This window comes from Theropithecus gelada, chromosome 19, assembly GCF_003255815.1.
Source record: "Theropithecus gelada isolate Dixy chromosome 19, Tgel_1.0, whole genome shotgun sequence".
Classification (NCBI taxonomy): domain Eukaryota; kingdom Metazoa; phylum Chordata; class Mammalia; order Primates; family Cercopithecidae; genus Theropithecus; species Theropithecus gelada.
This window is the reverse complement of record NC_037687.1, coordinates 43061904-43079858: the sequence shown is the minus strand read 5'-3', so window position 1 is coordinate 43079858 and position 17955 is coordinate 43061904. Positions and strand designations below refer to the sequence as shown.

Genomic DNA, 17955 nt, shown 5'->3' with positions numbered 1-17955 from the left:
TTTTGATTATGTTGTTTTTGTATATATTTAAGGTATACAACATGAGGTTTTGATACATAGTATGAAATGGTGACTGTAGTCAAGCAAGTTAACATGTTCATCATCTCACATAGTTACACTTTTTATGTATGTGTGGCAAGAGCACCTAAAAATCTACTCTCTTATCAAAAATCTCAAATACAATACAATGTCATTAACTATAGCCCTCATGTAGTACATTGGATCTCTAGACTTATTCATTCTACATGTCTGAAGCTTTGTATCCTTTGACCTGCATCTCCCCATTTTTTCCCTGACAGTCCCTGTTAACTACCATTTTGTATGCTATTTCTGTACTTTTTTTTTTTACATTCTACATACAAGTGAGATCATGCAGTATTTCTCTTCCTCTGTCTCCCTTATTTCACATAGCATAATGTCCTCCAGTTTCGTGTCTGTTTTGGCAAATGGCAGGATCTCTTTCATTTTCAATGGTGAATAATACTCATTTATAGGTATCATAATTTCTTCATCTGTTCATCAGTGGACACATAGGTTATTTTCACATCTTGGCTATTGTGAATAATACTGCTTTGAACATGTGGGTGGGTACACATATCTTCATGAGGTGGTGATCTATTTGTAATTTAGAGTGGGCTCTGAGAAGCTGTATGCTAAATTTTTGTATGTTGATTGTTAGACTTTTATGGGTACTTAGTTCCCTCTACTTCTTAAGTTTTTCTGGGGTTCTGCAGCATAAATCATACACTTTTTACACACAAAAAAGTGTAACTATATGTGGGCTTTCCTTACTTCTAGTTAAGATTATATCTTTTTTGGTTGGTCGTCATTTATCTTACACTTTCAACTTAAAATGTTGGCTGGGCATGGTGGCTCATACCTGTCATCCCAGCACTTTGGGGGGCTGAGGCAGGTGGATCACTGGAGGTCAAGAGTTTGAGACCAGCCTGGCCAATATGGTGAAACCCCACCTCTAAAAATACAAAAATCAGCCAGGCATGGTGGTGGGCACCTGCAATCCCAGCTATTTGGGAGGCTGAGGCAGGAGAATCACTTGAACCTGGGAGGCAGAGGTTGCAGTGAGCTGAGATTGCACCATTGCACTCCGGCCTGGGTGACAAGAGTGAAACTCCGTCCAAAAAAAAAAGGAGCCAGGCATGGTGGCTCATGCCTGTAATCCCAGCACTTTGGGAGGCTGAGGTCAGGAGTTCAAGACCAGCCTGACCAACATGGAGAAACCCTGTCTCTACTAAAAATACAAAATATGCCAGGCGTGGTGGCACATGCCTGTAATCCCAGGTACTCAGGAGGCTGAGGCAGGAGAATCGCTTGAACCCGGGAGGCAGAGGTTGCAGTGAGCCAAGATCACGCCATTGCATTCCAGCCTGGGAAATAAGAGCGAAACTCCATCTCAAAATAAATAATTAATTAACTTAAAATGTTTTGTTGCTGCAGCTTCCTCTTTAATTTCCTTTTATGTGGTGGGTTTGTTCCTTTTTACAAATTCCTTTTCATTCCTTTTAGTGAGGTTTTGGAAAGGGTACAGGGATAAATGCACGTGATCCACTGCCCTTTTTCAGAGAAATTATGTCCTACGTCTAGAGAAATCTAGTTTTTATATGTTTATTTGTAAGGATAATACATTTTGAAAATAATTTATTATATTAGCTATTCAATAAATGCATTTAGTTTTTTTTCATGTACCAGAGTTCAAGTTGATTAACAGATATTATCTTTGTCTTCATGAAGCTTGGCTCTATTGTAGCAGACAGAGATTAAACAAGCATTCAAACAAATATGAAAAATTTAACTGTAGGGAATGGATGTGTAAATTACCCATTATCAAAACAAAACACAAAGAAAAGAGGAAAAAAGAGCTCTGAGAAATGATGATAGAGTGTGCATAATTAAGACTGAACATGCAGGCCGGGCGCGGTGGCTCAAGCCTGTAATCCCAGCACTTTGGGAGGCCGAGACGGGCGGATCACGAGGTCAGGAGATCGAAACCATCCTGGCTAACACGGTGAAACCCCGTCTCTACTAAAAAATACAAAAAACTAGCCGGGTGCGGTGGCGGGGGCCTGTAGTCCCAGCTACTCGGGAGGCTGAGGCAGGAGAATGGCTTGAACCCGGGAGGCGGAGCTTGCAGTGAGCCGAGATCCGGCCATTGCACTCCAACCTGGGCGGCAGAGTGAGACTCCGTCTCAAAAAAAAAAAAAAAAAAAGACTGAACATGCAGGAAATATTTTAAAGATACATCGTTTAGCAGATATCTAAACCATTGCCAGAAACTTGCAAGGCCAAGAGTAGGGGCAGTGGCTATAGGGGGCCATTTCAGGCAGGTGAAGTCATAATGGGGATGGGTGGGTACAGTTTTGTGCATTTGAAGAACTATGAAGGCCACTGTGGCTACAGCTTATTGTTGGGTGGGGGGGTGCAGAGAGGGATATTAGGTTGTAGAGACAGGCAGATCACTGAGGAACTTTTATGAACAAGTTCATTTTGAGCAGAACAGTTCCAGGCTAAATATCACTCTGGGTGCTAAGGGTGCAAAACTGGAAATGCAGGAAGCTAGAAGAAATGCTGCTTTAGTGTCCAAGCAAAAGGTAATTTTGATTTGGATTAGCCAATTGGAGATTGGAAGAACAATTTCAAGACATATTTAGACCTGCTGTAAACAGGATTGTTATGTGAATTGTAGAAAGAGATCGATGCTGGAATGTTTTCACTTTTTGGGGTTTGAGGTATTAACTCAGGGCCTTAGATAGTATCTTTAAATCCATTCCCTTTCCTCGTCTCTACTTTTGTGGCAAATAAATCTCCCAAAATAATAAGCACTGCACAGTTACTTTATGCAAGTACATAAGTAGATTAGGTGTGATCAGAATCATTCCATAATCATCAAAGATGAGGTTCAGGATATTTATGTATCTTCATCTTTATATATCTTCATCTTTCTTGCAATCTTCTAGTAGTATCACATTGCCTCCTGTCTTGTCTTCCCTTTCCTCTCATGTTAAAACTAGATTCTGTTCCTCTGCTGTAGCCCTTACTGAGCTCCTCCTTCTCTCAATGTTATCGTCATAGAATTTAGAGGCAAACTTAACCATAACAAACCACATTCTAACCACAGATGAATCTTTCCTCTCCATAGCTCATTGCATACTCATTTAGCACTTAGTCTTTCATTCAGAAACTGCTCTTTGTGGATTATCTTTCTTTTCTGTCTCCATCTGTTTATCTGCAAATTATGTTTATTACTGAATTATCCCACATTTTCCACCCCAGGAAAAATGTGGTACTCCAAACAACCCTGATAAATGAGTATGAGAATTACCCTCATTTATAAATGTTTATAACACTAGATTCATCTCTTACGAAATTAAGACAGGGCCAAGACATCTGTATAATTACCAAGCTTTCAAAGTCTGCAGGGAACTTTAAACTACTATTTAAAAATAATCTGTTTCCTGAATACCTCCTTCACTTTCTAGTCTGACTTTTACTCATTTTCTCTGCTTCCCTAATCTGTTTGTCAAATTGCCCCAGTCATATGTGAGAACTGTATAAGCAACTCAATTTTTTATGAAAATTAAATTGTAGTTGTCTTTCGTAACTATTATAAACGTTTAATCTCTCCCAGAACACAAAAAAGTGAATGTTTGCTTTTATATTTTCTTTCAGACTGTGAATCAAAGTTGAGACCAAGAAATTATTTCTGAAAAAGGATATTTATGGAATAGCATCATCCTGATGGGAGATAATGGAAAACCTTACAAAACACAGCATTGAGTGTTCAAGTTTCAGAGGTGATTGGGAATGTAAAAGCCAGTTTGAGAGAAAACAGGGATCTCAGGAAGGACATTTCAGTGAAATGATATTTACTCCTGAAGACATGCACACTTTCAGTATCCAGCATCAGAGAATTCATACTGATGAGAAACTCCTTGAATGTAAGGAATGTGGGAAGGATTTTAGTTTTGTATCGGTCCTTATTCGACATCAGCGAATTCATACTGGTGAGAAACCTTATGAATGCAAAGAATGTGGCAAGGCCTTTGGTAGTGGTGCAAACCTTGCTTACCATCAAAGAATTCACACTGGTGAGAAGCCTTTTGAATGTAAAGAATGTGGGAAGGCCTTTGGTAGTGGCTCAAACCTTACTCACCATCAGAGAATTCATACTGGTGAGAAACCCTATGAATGTAAGGAATGTGGGAAAGCCTTTAGTTTTGGGTCAGGCCTTATTCGACATCAGATCATTCACAGTGGTGAAAAGCCTTATGAGTGTAAGGAATGTGGGAAGTCCTTTAGTTTTGAATCAGCCCTTACTCGGCATCACAGAATTCACACAGGTGAGAAACCTTATGAATGTATAGATTGTGGTAAAGCCTTTGGCAGTGGTTCAAACCTTACTCAACATCGGCGGATTCATACTGGTGAGAAACCTTATGAGTGCAAAGCATGTGGAATGGCCTTTAGCAGCGGTTCAGCCCTTACTCGGCATCAGAGAATTCATACCGGTGAGAAACCATACATATGTAATGAATGTGGGAAGGCCTTTAGTTTTGGATCAGCCCTTACACGACATCAGAGAATTCATACCGGCGAGAAACCTTATGTATGTAAGGAATGTGGGAAGGCTTTTAATAGTGGCTCAGATCTCACTCAACATCAGAGAATTCACACTGGTGAGAAACCCTATGAGTGTAAAGAGTGTGAGAAAGCCTTTAGAAGTGGTTCAAAACTTATTCAGCATCAAAGAATGCATACTGGTGAGAAACCTTATGAATGTAAGGAATGCGGGAAGACCTTTAGTAGTGGTTCAGACCTTACTCAACATCACAGAATTCATACTGGTGAGAAACCCTATGAATGTAAGGAATGTGGGAAGGCCTTTGGTAGTGGCTCAAAACTTATCCAACACCAGTTAATCCATACTGGTGAAAGACCCTATGAATGTAAAGAATGTAGAAAGTCCTTTAGTAGTGGTTCAGCTCTTAATCGGCACCAGAAAATACACACTGGTGAGAAACCCTATGAATGTGGGGAGTGTGGGAAAGCTTTTTGTAGTGGCTCAAGCCTTACTCAGCATCAGAGAATTCATACAGGTGAGAAACCTTATGAATGTAAGAACTGTGGGAAGGCTTATGGGAGGGGTTCAGAGTTTCAGCAACATAAGAGAAGTCATAATGGTAAGAAACTCTGTGAATTGGAGACTATGAATTGAAATTATGTGCTGAAGGAAGGACTCTAAACATATGACATAAGAAAATTCATAGTGGTGAAAATCTCTACAAATAGAACTAAGGTACAGATGCCTAACTTATGCTTCACAGGTTAGTCAGTCTAAGAAAATTTATACAGGAAAAAAATCACCCCAAATAAAATAAATATTTGAATATCCTTATCTATATTCATTCCTTCATTACTTTGGAAAATTCTTACTTGTGAATATTAAAAATGAAAAAAAAATCATTTATTGTATTTTGCCTCTATTTTAAACATTGGAAAACTCATTTCTGGGTTAACCCTACTATATTTTTTCAATGATCTTTTTTTTTGTATTATACAGAATTACTGATTCATCTAAAAGTTATTTATTGCAAGTCTAAATTTATCCTTTTCTTCTTTCTTGATTATCGTCCTAACACCATTTATTCAATAACCTTGTCCATTTCATATTGTTTTTTATCGACTATTTGATGGTAAGTTACATTTGTATTCACATAAAGTTTGGATATCAGGTCAGTGTTTTTTTTTTCTTTTTTTTTTTTTTTTTTTGAGACAGAGTCTCACTCTTTTGCCAGGCTGGAGTACAATCTTGGTTCACTGCAACCTCCACCTCCTGGGTTCAAGTGATTCTCCTTCCTCAGCCTCCCGAGTAGCTGGGGCTACAGGTGCCCGCCACCACGCCCGGCTAAGTTTTTGTATTTGCATTAGAGACGGGGTTTCACCATGTTGGCCAGGATTGTCTCGATCTCTTGACCTCATGATCCATCGGCCTCGGTGTCCCAGAGGCTGGAATTACAGGCATGAGCCACTGTGCCTGGCCCAGTGTTTGTTTTTTAAATTTGCATATATGTATCTATGTTTCATCCTGTTTATGGTGAATAACTGTTACTTCTAAGTATCCTTTAATACCTGTACCTTTTGTTTTAGAAGATTGTTTACTTTCCTTTTATAAAATTGTACTCTCCATTCTGCAAAACAGCTTTCCCTCATCATAATGTAGATAAGAAGAAAAAAAGGATATGGTTACCTGTAATCTTACCAATCACAGATAATCACTGTCAAACTTTTGGAGCAAATCCTTTAATACTATCTCTCTCATTGTTTTGGAAACAAGGTGTGATTATGCTATACTATAACCAGCCCTTAGTATTTTTTGTCTGTAAATATGTTGTTACCATTTTATTGGCTTTATAGTATTCACCTGTCTTTATCAAACCCCAATTTTGTCAAGTATTAAAAATTTTGCCATTACAAACACTTACCTTGATGGCCCCTTTTCAGTGTGTCTGCATTATTTATTTATTGTTCATTTCAGAGATAATGTGTCAATTGCTTTTGCATATAAAAGATTTTTACATTACAGATAAAGCTGGCCTTGCCTTTGAGCAGCATTCCTGGCCTCAGTTCCTTTGCATTGTTAACCAATTTACTTATTCTTCTAGATCCTTTTATATGCATCTGTAACATACCTATGTGGGTAGAATCAGAATACCTAAGAGCATTGTTGTGTGGATTCTATAATTGTGCCTATCACATAAGAAATGCTTAGTGAATGTTACCCATCACCATTATCTTCTCAAGCTTCATTTTTATTATTTACAGAAAAACTTTTAGCCATGATCCATACCTTACTCAACAACAGAGACCCTGTAATGGAGAAAGACATTCATTTAAATGAATGTAGGCAAAGTTTGACTGACAGTCATTCCTTGTTGAATAAGAATATTTGCTGCCAGGCACAGTGGCTCACGCCTGTAATTTCAGCACTTTGGGAGGCCAAGGTGGGTGAATCACTTGAGGCCAGGAGCCTAGCCAACGTGGTGAAACCCCATCTCTATTAAAAATACAAAAATTGGGCCGGGCGCAGTGGCTCAAGCCTGTAATCCCAGCACTTTGGGAGGCCGAGACGGGCGGATCACGAGGTCAGGAGATCGAGACCATCCTGGCTAACACGGTGAAACCCCGTCTCTACTAAAAAATACAAAAAACTAGCCGGGCGCGGTGGCGGGTGCCTGTAGTCCCAGCTACTCCGGAGGCTGAGGCAGGAGAATGGCGTGAACCCGGGAGGCGGAGCTTGCAGTGAGCTGAGATCCGGCCACTGCACTCCAGCCTGGGCGGCAGAGCGAGACTCCGTCTCAAAAAAAAAAAAAGGCCGGGCGCGGTGGCTCAAGCCTGTAATCCCAGCACTTTGGGAGGCCGAGACGGGTGGATCACGAGGTCAGGAGATCGAGACCATCCTGGCTAACACGGTGAAACCCCGTCTCTACTAAAACATACAAAAAACTAGCTGGGCGAGGTGGTGGGCACCTGTAATCCCAGCTACTCAGGAGGCTGAGGCAGGAGAATGGCCTAAACCTAGGAGGCGGAGCTTGCAGTGAGCTGAGAGATCCGGCCACTGCACTCCAGCCTGGGCGACAGAGCAAGACTCCGTCTCAAAAAAAAAAACAAAAACAAAAAAACAAAAATTAGCCAGGCATGGTGGCGTGTGCCTGTAGTTCCAGGTACTCGGGAGGCTGAGGCATAAGGATTGCTTGATCCTGGGAGGTGGAGGTTGCAGTGAAACAAGATCGCACCACTGAACTCCAACCTGGGTGACAGAGCAAGGCTCTGTCTCAGAAAAAATAGAAATAAAAAAAATTCATTTGTCCTACAGAAAATATAATAAGATTACAAAATGTGAGAAGACAAATACACTATAAAATTTGTACCAGGGTAGAAGTAAAAAAACTATGGCAATATTCTTCATTGAAATCCAAATACTAATTCAGTACTCATCTGCATGATTCTTTGCTTAAAAATAAAATGCAGGCAGGCATAGTAACTCATGCCTGCAATCCCAGCACTTTGCGAGGCTGAGGCAGGAGGATTGCTGGAAGCCTGGTGTTTGAGACCAGCCTGGGTGACATAGCAAGCCCCCGTCTCTACAATAAAAGTTTTAAAAAGAATGAGCCAGGTATGGTGGCCTCCAGCTACTGGAGGCTGAGGTGGGAGGACCAGTTGAGCCTAGGAATTCAAGGCCTCAGTGTGCTATTATTGTGCCACTGCACTCTAGCCTGGACAACAGAGTAAGACCCTGTCTCTAAAAATAAATGAATAAATTAATTAAAATCAAATAAATTATTTTTTAAATAAATGGCACTGAATAGATTACATAGCAAAACTTATGAGGACCTGTAATATAGAGAGGAAATTGTATAGCTCTAAATTCATTCATTTGTTAGAATATTAAAGAAATTGTAAATAAAGAAACCAAGCATATAACCCAAGAAGCTGGAGAAAGAATAACTACAACAAAAACCCTAAGGAAAATGGGAGGGAAAACTAATTTTAGAATAAAAAAATCTAGATCAATAATCACAACCTGCTGTTTTGAAAACAAAATAGTAGCAGTTCTTATAAATAAAGGTATATGAACATGAATGCAAAAATGACATTGCTCTACAGACTTTACAGATTACAGGTTGAGCATCCTTAATTTGAAAATTCAAAATCTGAAATGCTCCAAATTCCAAAACTTTTTGAGCTCAACATGATGCTCAAAGATAATTTCAGACTTTTGGATTAAGTATGCTTACCTGATAAGTGTAATGCTAATATTCCAAAATCCAAACACTTCTGGGTCCCAAGCATTTTAGATAAGGTATACTCAGCTTTTGTTTACTGCTATTACACGTTACCTTTTAATAATTATTTTGAAAATTAAAATGAACATTTTAGTGAAAGGATTTTAATCATGAGAATTGACTCAAAGTGGCATAGAAATGGGTATTATATAAGAGATATAAAGCAAAAACTATAGGAAGGCTGGAGAAAAAAACCCTGTGGCCAAAGTCTCTTTTATACTCCCTTACCCCCCAGTCAGGTCCCCTGAGTGAATATTTTGGCATTCAATCACATTTTGCATTGGAAAGAACAAAAGATGAAAATATATCAGCATTAGTATATTTTATAATTTTTAAATTTGAGATAATTAAGTTTTTTAATTTTTAAAAGATATGGAAAAGAAATGATTAAAAACAGACTAACTTATGAACTCTTAAGATGCCACATATAAAATGCATCACTTTAAATATACAACTAATTTTTAAAATCCTGCAGATTAATCTGTTGTAGATATATATTGAATCCCACTTTCAGAGACTAAAATGTTGGGTAAAAAGTGCATTTTAGAACTAATAAACTACTTCATCAATGATTTTAATGATTTCTTTAGATTTTCAAATTTGTTGATATTGGCAAACATAATTGGCTTTCAGTTTTCAGTCTCTCTATATATTTGTATTTCTACTCAGTTTTATTTTTAAACCACTTAATTCTTCTAAATTGATTTGAAGGAGTCCCATTCATTTTACTTGTTTTTTTAAAAAAAATCTTATCTGGGTTTTCTTCATGCTTTTGACTATTTTTGTTTGCTTTTTCTATTTCAAAAAATATTTCACTATTTTGTTTTTATCTGTGTGTATTTCTGTTGAGTACATGTGCTTAGTTAATATATTTTCAGTCCCTTTTAAATTGGAAGCATTAAAGGCTACAAGATTTCCTTTGAATATTGCTATATCTGGGGCCCATAGTTTTTCTTCTTCTTCTTTTTTGAGATGGAGTCTCACTCTGTCGCCAGGCTGGAGTGCAGTGGCGTGATCTCAGCTCACTGCAGCCTCCACCTCCCAGGTTCAAGCAACTTTCCTGCCTCAGCCTCCTGAGTAGCTGGGACTACAGGCGTGCGTCACCATGCCCGGTTAATTTTTGTATTTTTTAGTAGAGATGGAGTTTCACCATGTTGGCCAGGATGGTCTCGATCTCTTGACCTTGTGATCTGCCCACCTCAGCCTCCCAAAGTGCAGGGATTACAGGTGTCAGCCACTGCACCCGGCCCCATAGTTTTTAAAAAAATTAACTTCTAGGTAATTCTTATTTTAATCTTGTTTGATTCACTAGTTATGTAGGTGTCTGTCTTTTTGTATGTGTTTCTAAATTTTCAAAAACTTGTGAAAAAGATTTAGCATATGAAATTATAATGTGCGTGATCTGTGAAACTTAATTAAAAAGTTAAAACATTAATTTATTATTTGTGGCCAAATACAAGTTAGGTTTTTAATATGTTTTACAGATATATGATGTGAAATGATATATATTCTCTATAAAACACAAAGTTCTGTTTAATTATATTAAGCTTGGTGATTACATTATTTATATATTCTCTGATATTTTATTTGTTTAGTTCTGAAAAGTGGGCACAAAATGCCCATCTATATTATTTCAAGGTCTTCGGTTAATATAGAGGTTTTTTTATGTTTGATTGCTGTATTTTTCACTGTGATGTTGAATTCCAATTTCTCTAATATTGAAAATTCTGCTTTGGCCAGTAGAGCCACACTAGGTCTGTTGTGTCAGCTTGTTCTAGGTATATGTCCTTATAAACACCATATAGTTAGTGTTTTATTTTTAACCCAATTGGTTTTTGTATTTTAATTGGAGCATGTCATACATCTATAGGCAGGCTTACTCAATTCCTATGAAATCACCTTTTAAAATATTTTTTTTTTTAAAGAGCAGAAAAGTAACTAAAATTCTCAAACTCTGTTGCTTTTTCCTATGTAGCTAATCGTCATGGTCATCTAATGCATTGTTTCTCTTCATCTCTCTGTTCCCTAAAGATTGAAGTTTTCTAAGACTCAGCCTTTGACACATTTACTATTTATACTTATTTGTTCCTTGGTGATTTCACCCCAGTGGGTTTGTTTCCCTTGAACTCCACACTCATTACATTCAGTAGCCTTCTCTACACTTCTACTTGAATTCATTTTTATTTAGGTATATAAAATACTGATGGGAATAGCATAAATCCTAAGTGTTAAACTTGATGAAGTAATATTGTACACCTATGTAAGCACTGCCCAGACTGACATACATTTGCAGCCTAAGAAGCCTTCTTTGTGCTGCTTTGCTGTTAATACTCCACTGCCCAGAAATAACCTCTCTCCTAATTTCCGTAACCACAGATAAGCTTACATGTTTTTCCAATTCATGTAAATGGAATAGTACGCTGAACCCTTTTTGTGTCTGGTTTCTTTTGCTCAACATTATTTCATGCAACAATAAGGATGGCTCTCTCAGACATAATAGATTATTCATTTTTATTTATTAGTGTTTTATGGGAATTACATTGAGTTAGGGAAACTGCAGTCTGAGGGAAAAGTTTCCACAAGACTGCGCTCATTTTAGACACCAGCCACAAGTTCAGAGGTTCCAAGGGCTACCCATACTTCAGACCAGCTGACTACAAATTTGGGAGTTGTCATGACTACCCTTGATAATTCAGTATAATAATTCACAGAACGCAAGAGAATAGTATACTTATGATTACAACTTTATTAATTTATTTTTATTTTTTTATTTTTTTAGAGACGGAGTCTTGCTGTTGTCACCCCGGCTGGAGTGCAGTGGCACGATCTCGGCTCACTGCAACCTCCCCCTCCTGGGTTCAAGCGATTCTCCAGCCTCAGCCTCCTGAGTAGCTGGGATTACAGGTGCCTGCCACCACACCCAGCTAATTTTTGTACTTTTAGTAGAGACGAGGTTTCACCATGTTGGCCAGGCTGGTCTCAAACTCCTGACCTCAAGTGATCTGCCCGCCTCGGCCTCCCAAAGTGCTGGGATTACAGGCATGAGCCACCGCGCCTGGCCTATGATTACAGCTTTATTATAGTGAATGGGTACAAATTACACCTAGCCAGAGGAAGAGACGCATAGAATGAAGTCTAAGAGGGGTCCAAAGATGAATCTTCTGGTCATCCTATCTCTATGGAGTCCTGGATGATGATACCTCCTTCCATCTACAATGTGGAATAATAAAATAGAGTGTTGCAATCCAGGGAAGCTCACCCTAGTCTTTGGTTTCCAGTGTTTTTCTTGGGGTTTGATAACCCTGCCCTGCCCACATAGCGGACCTTTGTCTTTCTGCCCTTCTTGCTGGTTTGTCTAGTACTGTTTGTCTGCCATCTCCAGAAGTCAAAACTGAGATAGCATGTCTCAAAGCACTCATCATAAATCACATGTTATACTGTTGGGTGGCCAAAAAAGAACCCAGCCAAACCAAGACACTGCTATTGAGCAGGACATTCCAGAGGCCTAGAGATTACCTCCCAGTACTCACAGCAAAGGCAACGCCTCTCTTTGGGTGAAGTTAATTTATCACTATACAGGAATATACTTTGACTTACTCATTCTTTGGTTGATGGGTATCTGTATTGTTTCTATAGCTCTGGGAACCTTCTTATACGTGTCTTTATGTAGACATATTTACTCTTTTCTATTGGCAATATACTTCAGAATGGAATTGCTGAGTCAGAGATAGGCCTATATTTAGTAAATGTCAGTTTTCCAAAGTAATTGTACAAATTTACACTCCCACAAAGAATCTGTAAGGGTTTCATTTGCTCTATATACTCTTCACACTTAGTATTGTATAGTCATTCTAATAGGACTATACTAATATGTTAGTTGCTATAGTTATATATAGAGATATATAACTGTTATATAAGTGTGTAGAAAGTTGTATTTTCACTTTCTAATGACTAATAATGTTGAATACCTTTTCATATGCTTGCTTACTAGCTTTTTTGGTATCTTGTATGCAGGGTTGGTTAGACTTTGGCCGTTTTAAATGCATTTCGTGTCTTTTCCTTATTGCTTTGTGTGAGTTCTTTGTGTATTTTGGATCTGGATCTGAGTTGATATGTATGTTGCAAATACCTTTTGCTCTGTAGTATGCATTTCCACTCTCTTAAAGGTACGGGTTGATGAACTGGAGTTTTTAATTTTAATTAACTCCTGTTTATCAGCCTTTTTCTATATATGGTTAGAACTTTGAGTCTTAAATGTTTGTGTGTGTGTGTGTGTGTGTTTCATGCCTACAAACTCATGAAGGCATTCTTTCTTCCCCTAGAGGTTTTATTTCACCACTCACATCTTGCCTGGGATTACAGGCGTGAGCCACGGTGCCTGGCCTATGATTACAACTTTATTATAGTGAAAGGATACATATTTCAACAAGCCACAGGAAGAGACACATAGAATGAAGTCTGAGACAAGTTTGGTGTACAGTATGAGATTTAGTGGGTCAAGTTGTTTAATTATCAGTACTCCTGCAGATATCCAAGTTAATCCAGCATTATGTATTGAAAAGTAAATTCTTTCCCCCCGGTTATGTTGCAATTCTACCCACCTCTCATCACCTTTCCTGATAACATCCTGATCCTAACCATGACTATATGTTACTTAGATATTTATAATAACCTCCTGATTTGTCTGTTTGTGTAGCCTTCAGGGCGTTCACAACAGCATAGCCACAGTGATTTAGATGTGATCACTTCTATGCTCAGTTTCTGGAAAATTTGAGCAACAAATAAAGTGGTATTGGATTGTAACCCAAAGTATAAAATAAATATCCATGCATTCATACTGATATGACTATATTATCAGCTAAATAACTAAATAAATGGAGGAGATAAATCTCCAGTACAGAATTCCAAATAATTTATGCAGATATTCTGCCCTCAGGGAAGTGGAGCATACCCTTCTGCTCCTTAAGTACGTGCTGTGCACAGTGACTTCCAAAGACTACTGTATGGGAAAAGGGAGAAAAGAGTAACTTTACACTGGAGAAACTTGACAAACACTCCCTCACTCAGGTGATTAAGACCAACAAAAAGTCATCATGCTGATAGTATGAATCCTTGATATCTATGAGGAAAATGGCACTTAACCTCTGTGATCTTCCTCCTGCAAACAACCTCAGTCTAATCATGAGAAAAACATCAGTCAAATCTTAGTGGAGGAACATTCTATGCTATACTGGCCTCCTCAAAATAGTTAGGATCATTTAAAATGAGGAAGAGAGCCAGGCGCTCTGGCTTGTGCCTGTAATCCCAGCACTTTGGAGGCCGAGGAGGGTGGATCACCTGAGGTCAGGAGTTGAAGACCAGCCTGGCCAACATGGTGAAACCCCGTCTCTACTAAAAATACAAAAATTAGCTGGGCGTGGTGGTTGGCGCCTGTAATCCCAGCTACTTGGGAGGCTGAGGCAGGAGATTCGCTTGAACCTGGGAGGCAGAGATTGCAGTGAGCTGAGACCACGCCATTGTACTCCAGCCTAAGCAACAAAAGAAAACTCCATCTCAAAACAAAAACAAAAACAAACAACAACCAAAAAAAAAAAAAAAAAAAAGGAACTGTCATAGCCAGGAGTAACCTAAGTAGAAATGATGACTAAATGCAATGTGTTCTCCTGCTTAGAATGCTGGAACAGAAAAAAAAAGAAAAGCTTAAAAACCTAAGAACATTTGGAATAAAGTGTAAGCTTTAGCTAATAATAATGTACCAATACTTGTTCATTAATTGTAACAAATGTACCATATAATATAAGACGTTTTCAGTAGTAGGGGAAACTAGGTGTAGGGTATATGGGAATTCTCTGTATTACTTTTATAATTATTCTGTAAATCTAAAACTGTTCTAAAATAAACTGTATATTTTACAATAGACAGAGAATTGAGTACTCAAATTACTTCTAAATGGCCGGGTGCAGTGGCTCACACCCATAATCCCAGCACTTCGGGAGGCCAAGGCAGGCGGATCATGAGGTCAGACTGAGACCATCCTGGCTAACATGGTGAAACCCTGTCTCTACTAAAAATACAAAAAAATTAGCCAGGCATGGTGGCGGGCGCCTGTAGTCCCAGCTACTCGGGAGGCTGAGGCAGGAGAATGGCGTGAACCTGGGAGGCGGAGCTTGCAGTGAGCCGAGATTGTGCCACTGCACTCCAGCCTGGGCAATAGGGCGAGACTGACTCCATCTCAAAAAAACAAAAAACAAAAAACAAAAAAACCAAATTATTTCTAAATAGTCATTCCTGTGTATCCACAGAGCCAGATTTATCATGATTTGAGTAATGTTATTACATGGAGTCATTTACATCTACGATATTAGATCCATGTTTTACAAAAGGAACACACGTAGAGCCCAGACCACTGTTTCCTGACATGCTAGGCTAAAACTCAGATTCGAGACTCAGAATCATTTTGGTCCTCTTCAACATTTTACTGCATCTAATTGCACAATTCTACTTGTTGGTTCTCCTGAACTCTAGAGCCAGTAACAGTGACCCCAAAGTAATTCTCATGATTTTGTCTGAGGTACAATTTAAATTCTCGGATGACTCCAAATCTGCAGAAATATTAATATAAAGAGAAAAAATAATAAGGTTATGTGGTATATAGGAAAAACTGTAAATTTTACATGTGAAAAAGATTTCTGCTTATTAAAAAATAACCAAAGAGGCCAAAAGATTAGGAAAAGTTACTGAAACGACACATGACAAACATTAACCTTACTATATAAATAAATATATATATTTCTTAAGTATATAAAGAAGTTTGTAATCAGTAAAAATGACCAACAATGTGATGGAGAAACAGAAGAGTTTATAGTAACATGAACATGCCTGTTAAACATCTGAACAAATGATCAGTTTCTCTCATAACATAGAAATAGAAATGAAATTGCAAATTGTTCTCCTGTCTTGTTTGATCAAAAGTTTGATAAAACATTTAATAGCATACATATTCCACAGAAGATGTTTCCTGCTCTATCTCCCAACACATACAGTGTTACTATCACAATATAGTGTGAAACCGTCAAGGCAAAAATCTTTAATCTCTTTGCCCTGATGATATCTGTCTCTACAATATCCAGTACTCCCAGGTCATTCCTCAACCCAGGGCTCTAACTTCAATAAAATTTATACACCCATTTTCTGTTCCCATCTACCACACTAAATTCTTGTGATCTTTCTACTCTGCACTCTGAAATCCACAGTACCTTATTAGCATAATGCCCCAACCTTTTAAAAAAGCATTCTTAATTTGCCTTTTATTAATTCTTAATTTTAAAAAATTTTTATAGGTTTAGGAAGTTACAAGGGCAGCTGTGTTACATACATATATAGTGTAGTGGGGAAAGTGTTGGCTTTTAATGTACCCATTACCTAAATAACGCACATTGTACTCAATAGGAAGTTTTTTTGTCGTTGTTGTTTTCTTTGAAATGGAGTCTCGCTCTATTGCCCCCTGGCTGGAGGGCAAGGACATAATCTCGGCTCACTGCAACCTCCACCTCCCACATTCAAGCAATTTGCTCTGTTGCCCAGGCTGGAGTGCAATGGCACTATCTCAGCTCACTGCAACCTCTGCTTCTCAGGTTCAAGCAATTCTCCTACCTCAGCCTCCCAAGTAGCTGGGACTACAGGCGCCCGCCACCACGCCCAGCCAGTTTTTCTATTTTTAGTAGAGACGGGGTTTCACCATGTCAGCCAGGCTGGTCTCAAACTCCTGACCTCAGGTGATCTGCGCACCTTGGCCTCACGAAGTGCTGGGATTACAGGCGTGAGCCACCATGCCTGGCTTGTTTTTTAATTCTGTTTATGTGATGAATCATGTATTGAGTTGCATATGTTGAGCCATCCTTACACCCCTGGAATAAAATCCACTCGACTGTGCTGTTATTATCTTTTTTACATACTGTTTGATTTGGTTTGCTAGTATTTTGCTGAAGGTTTTGATGTCTATGTTCATCAGGGATATTGGCTTGTAGTTATTTTGTGTGTTTTACCCTTGCCTGGCTTCAGTACCAGGATGACACTGGCTTTGCAAAATGAGTTAGGGAGGATTCCCTCCTATAATTTTTGGAATAGTTTCAATAGTGCTGGTACTAGTTCTTCCTTGCCTGTCTAGTAGAATTCAGCTGTGAATCTGTCTGGTCCTGGGCTTTTTGTTGTTGCAAGATTTTTTCTATTACTATTCAATTTCAATACTCATTAGTAGTCTGTTGAGGATTCCTATTTCTCCCTGGTTCAATCTTGGAAGGTTATGTGTTTCCAGGAATTTATCCACTTCCTCTAGGTTTTCTAATATGTGCATATAGTCTGCTGATTTTTTATATGTCTGTGTTATCAGTTATAATGTCACCTTATCATTTCTGATTGTATCTATTTGAACCTTCTTTTTTTCTTGGTTAATCTAGCTAGTGGTGTCAGTTTTACCTCTGCAAAGAAGCAACTTTTTCTTTTACTGATGTTTTGCATTCTTTTGTTCTCAGTCTCATTTTCGCCTGCTCTGATATTTGTTATTGCTTTTCTTCTGCTAGCTTTGAGTTGGGTTTGTTTTGTTTTTTTCTAGTTCCTTGAAATGTGACGTTAGGCTATTCATTTGAGATTTTCCTATCTTTTTGGTATAGGCATTTAATGCTATAAAATCCTCTCTTAGCACTGCTTTTGCTATATCTCAGATGTTTTCGTGTGTTGTGTCTCTATTTTCATTTATTTCAAAAAATTTTAAGTTTCCACCCTAGTTTCATCATTGACCCAACAATCATTCAGGAGGAAGCTGTTTAAATTCCATGTAACTGTATAGTTTTGAGAGTTCCTCTTGGTGTTGATATCTACTTTTATTCCACTGTGGTCAGAGAAGATATTAGATATGATTTTTTTTTTAATTTATTGATACTTGCTTTGTGATCCAGCATATGACTTATTTTTGAGAATGTTCCATGCATAGAAGAGAAGAGTATATATTCTGTGATTGTTGGGTAGAATGTTCTTCAGATGTCTGTTAGGTTCATTTGGTCTAGAGTCCAATTTAAGTCCAGAGTTTCTTTGTTGATTT

At 38.3% G+C, this 17955-nt stretch overlaps 2 protein-coding genes across 2 annotated transcripts in view; both read left to right on the top strand.

Annotated features, from left to right (window-relative positions):
* Window positions 1–17955, top strand: part of HKR1 (HKR1, GLI-Kruppel zinc finger family member) — a 410249-nt gene that overhangs the window by 62007 nt on the left and 330287 nt on the right. The gene's annotated exons all lie outside the window — the stretch shown is intronic.
* ZNF345 (zinc finger protein 345) lies at window positions 3764–5464 on the top strand. The gene has a single exon (XM_025368094.1). The coding sequence runs from the start codon at window positions 3764–3766 to the stop codon at window positions 5228–5230; it is 1467 nt and encodes a 488-aa protein (XP_025223879.1). The 3' UTR covers window positions 5231–5464.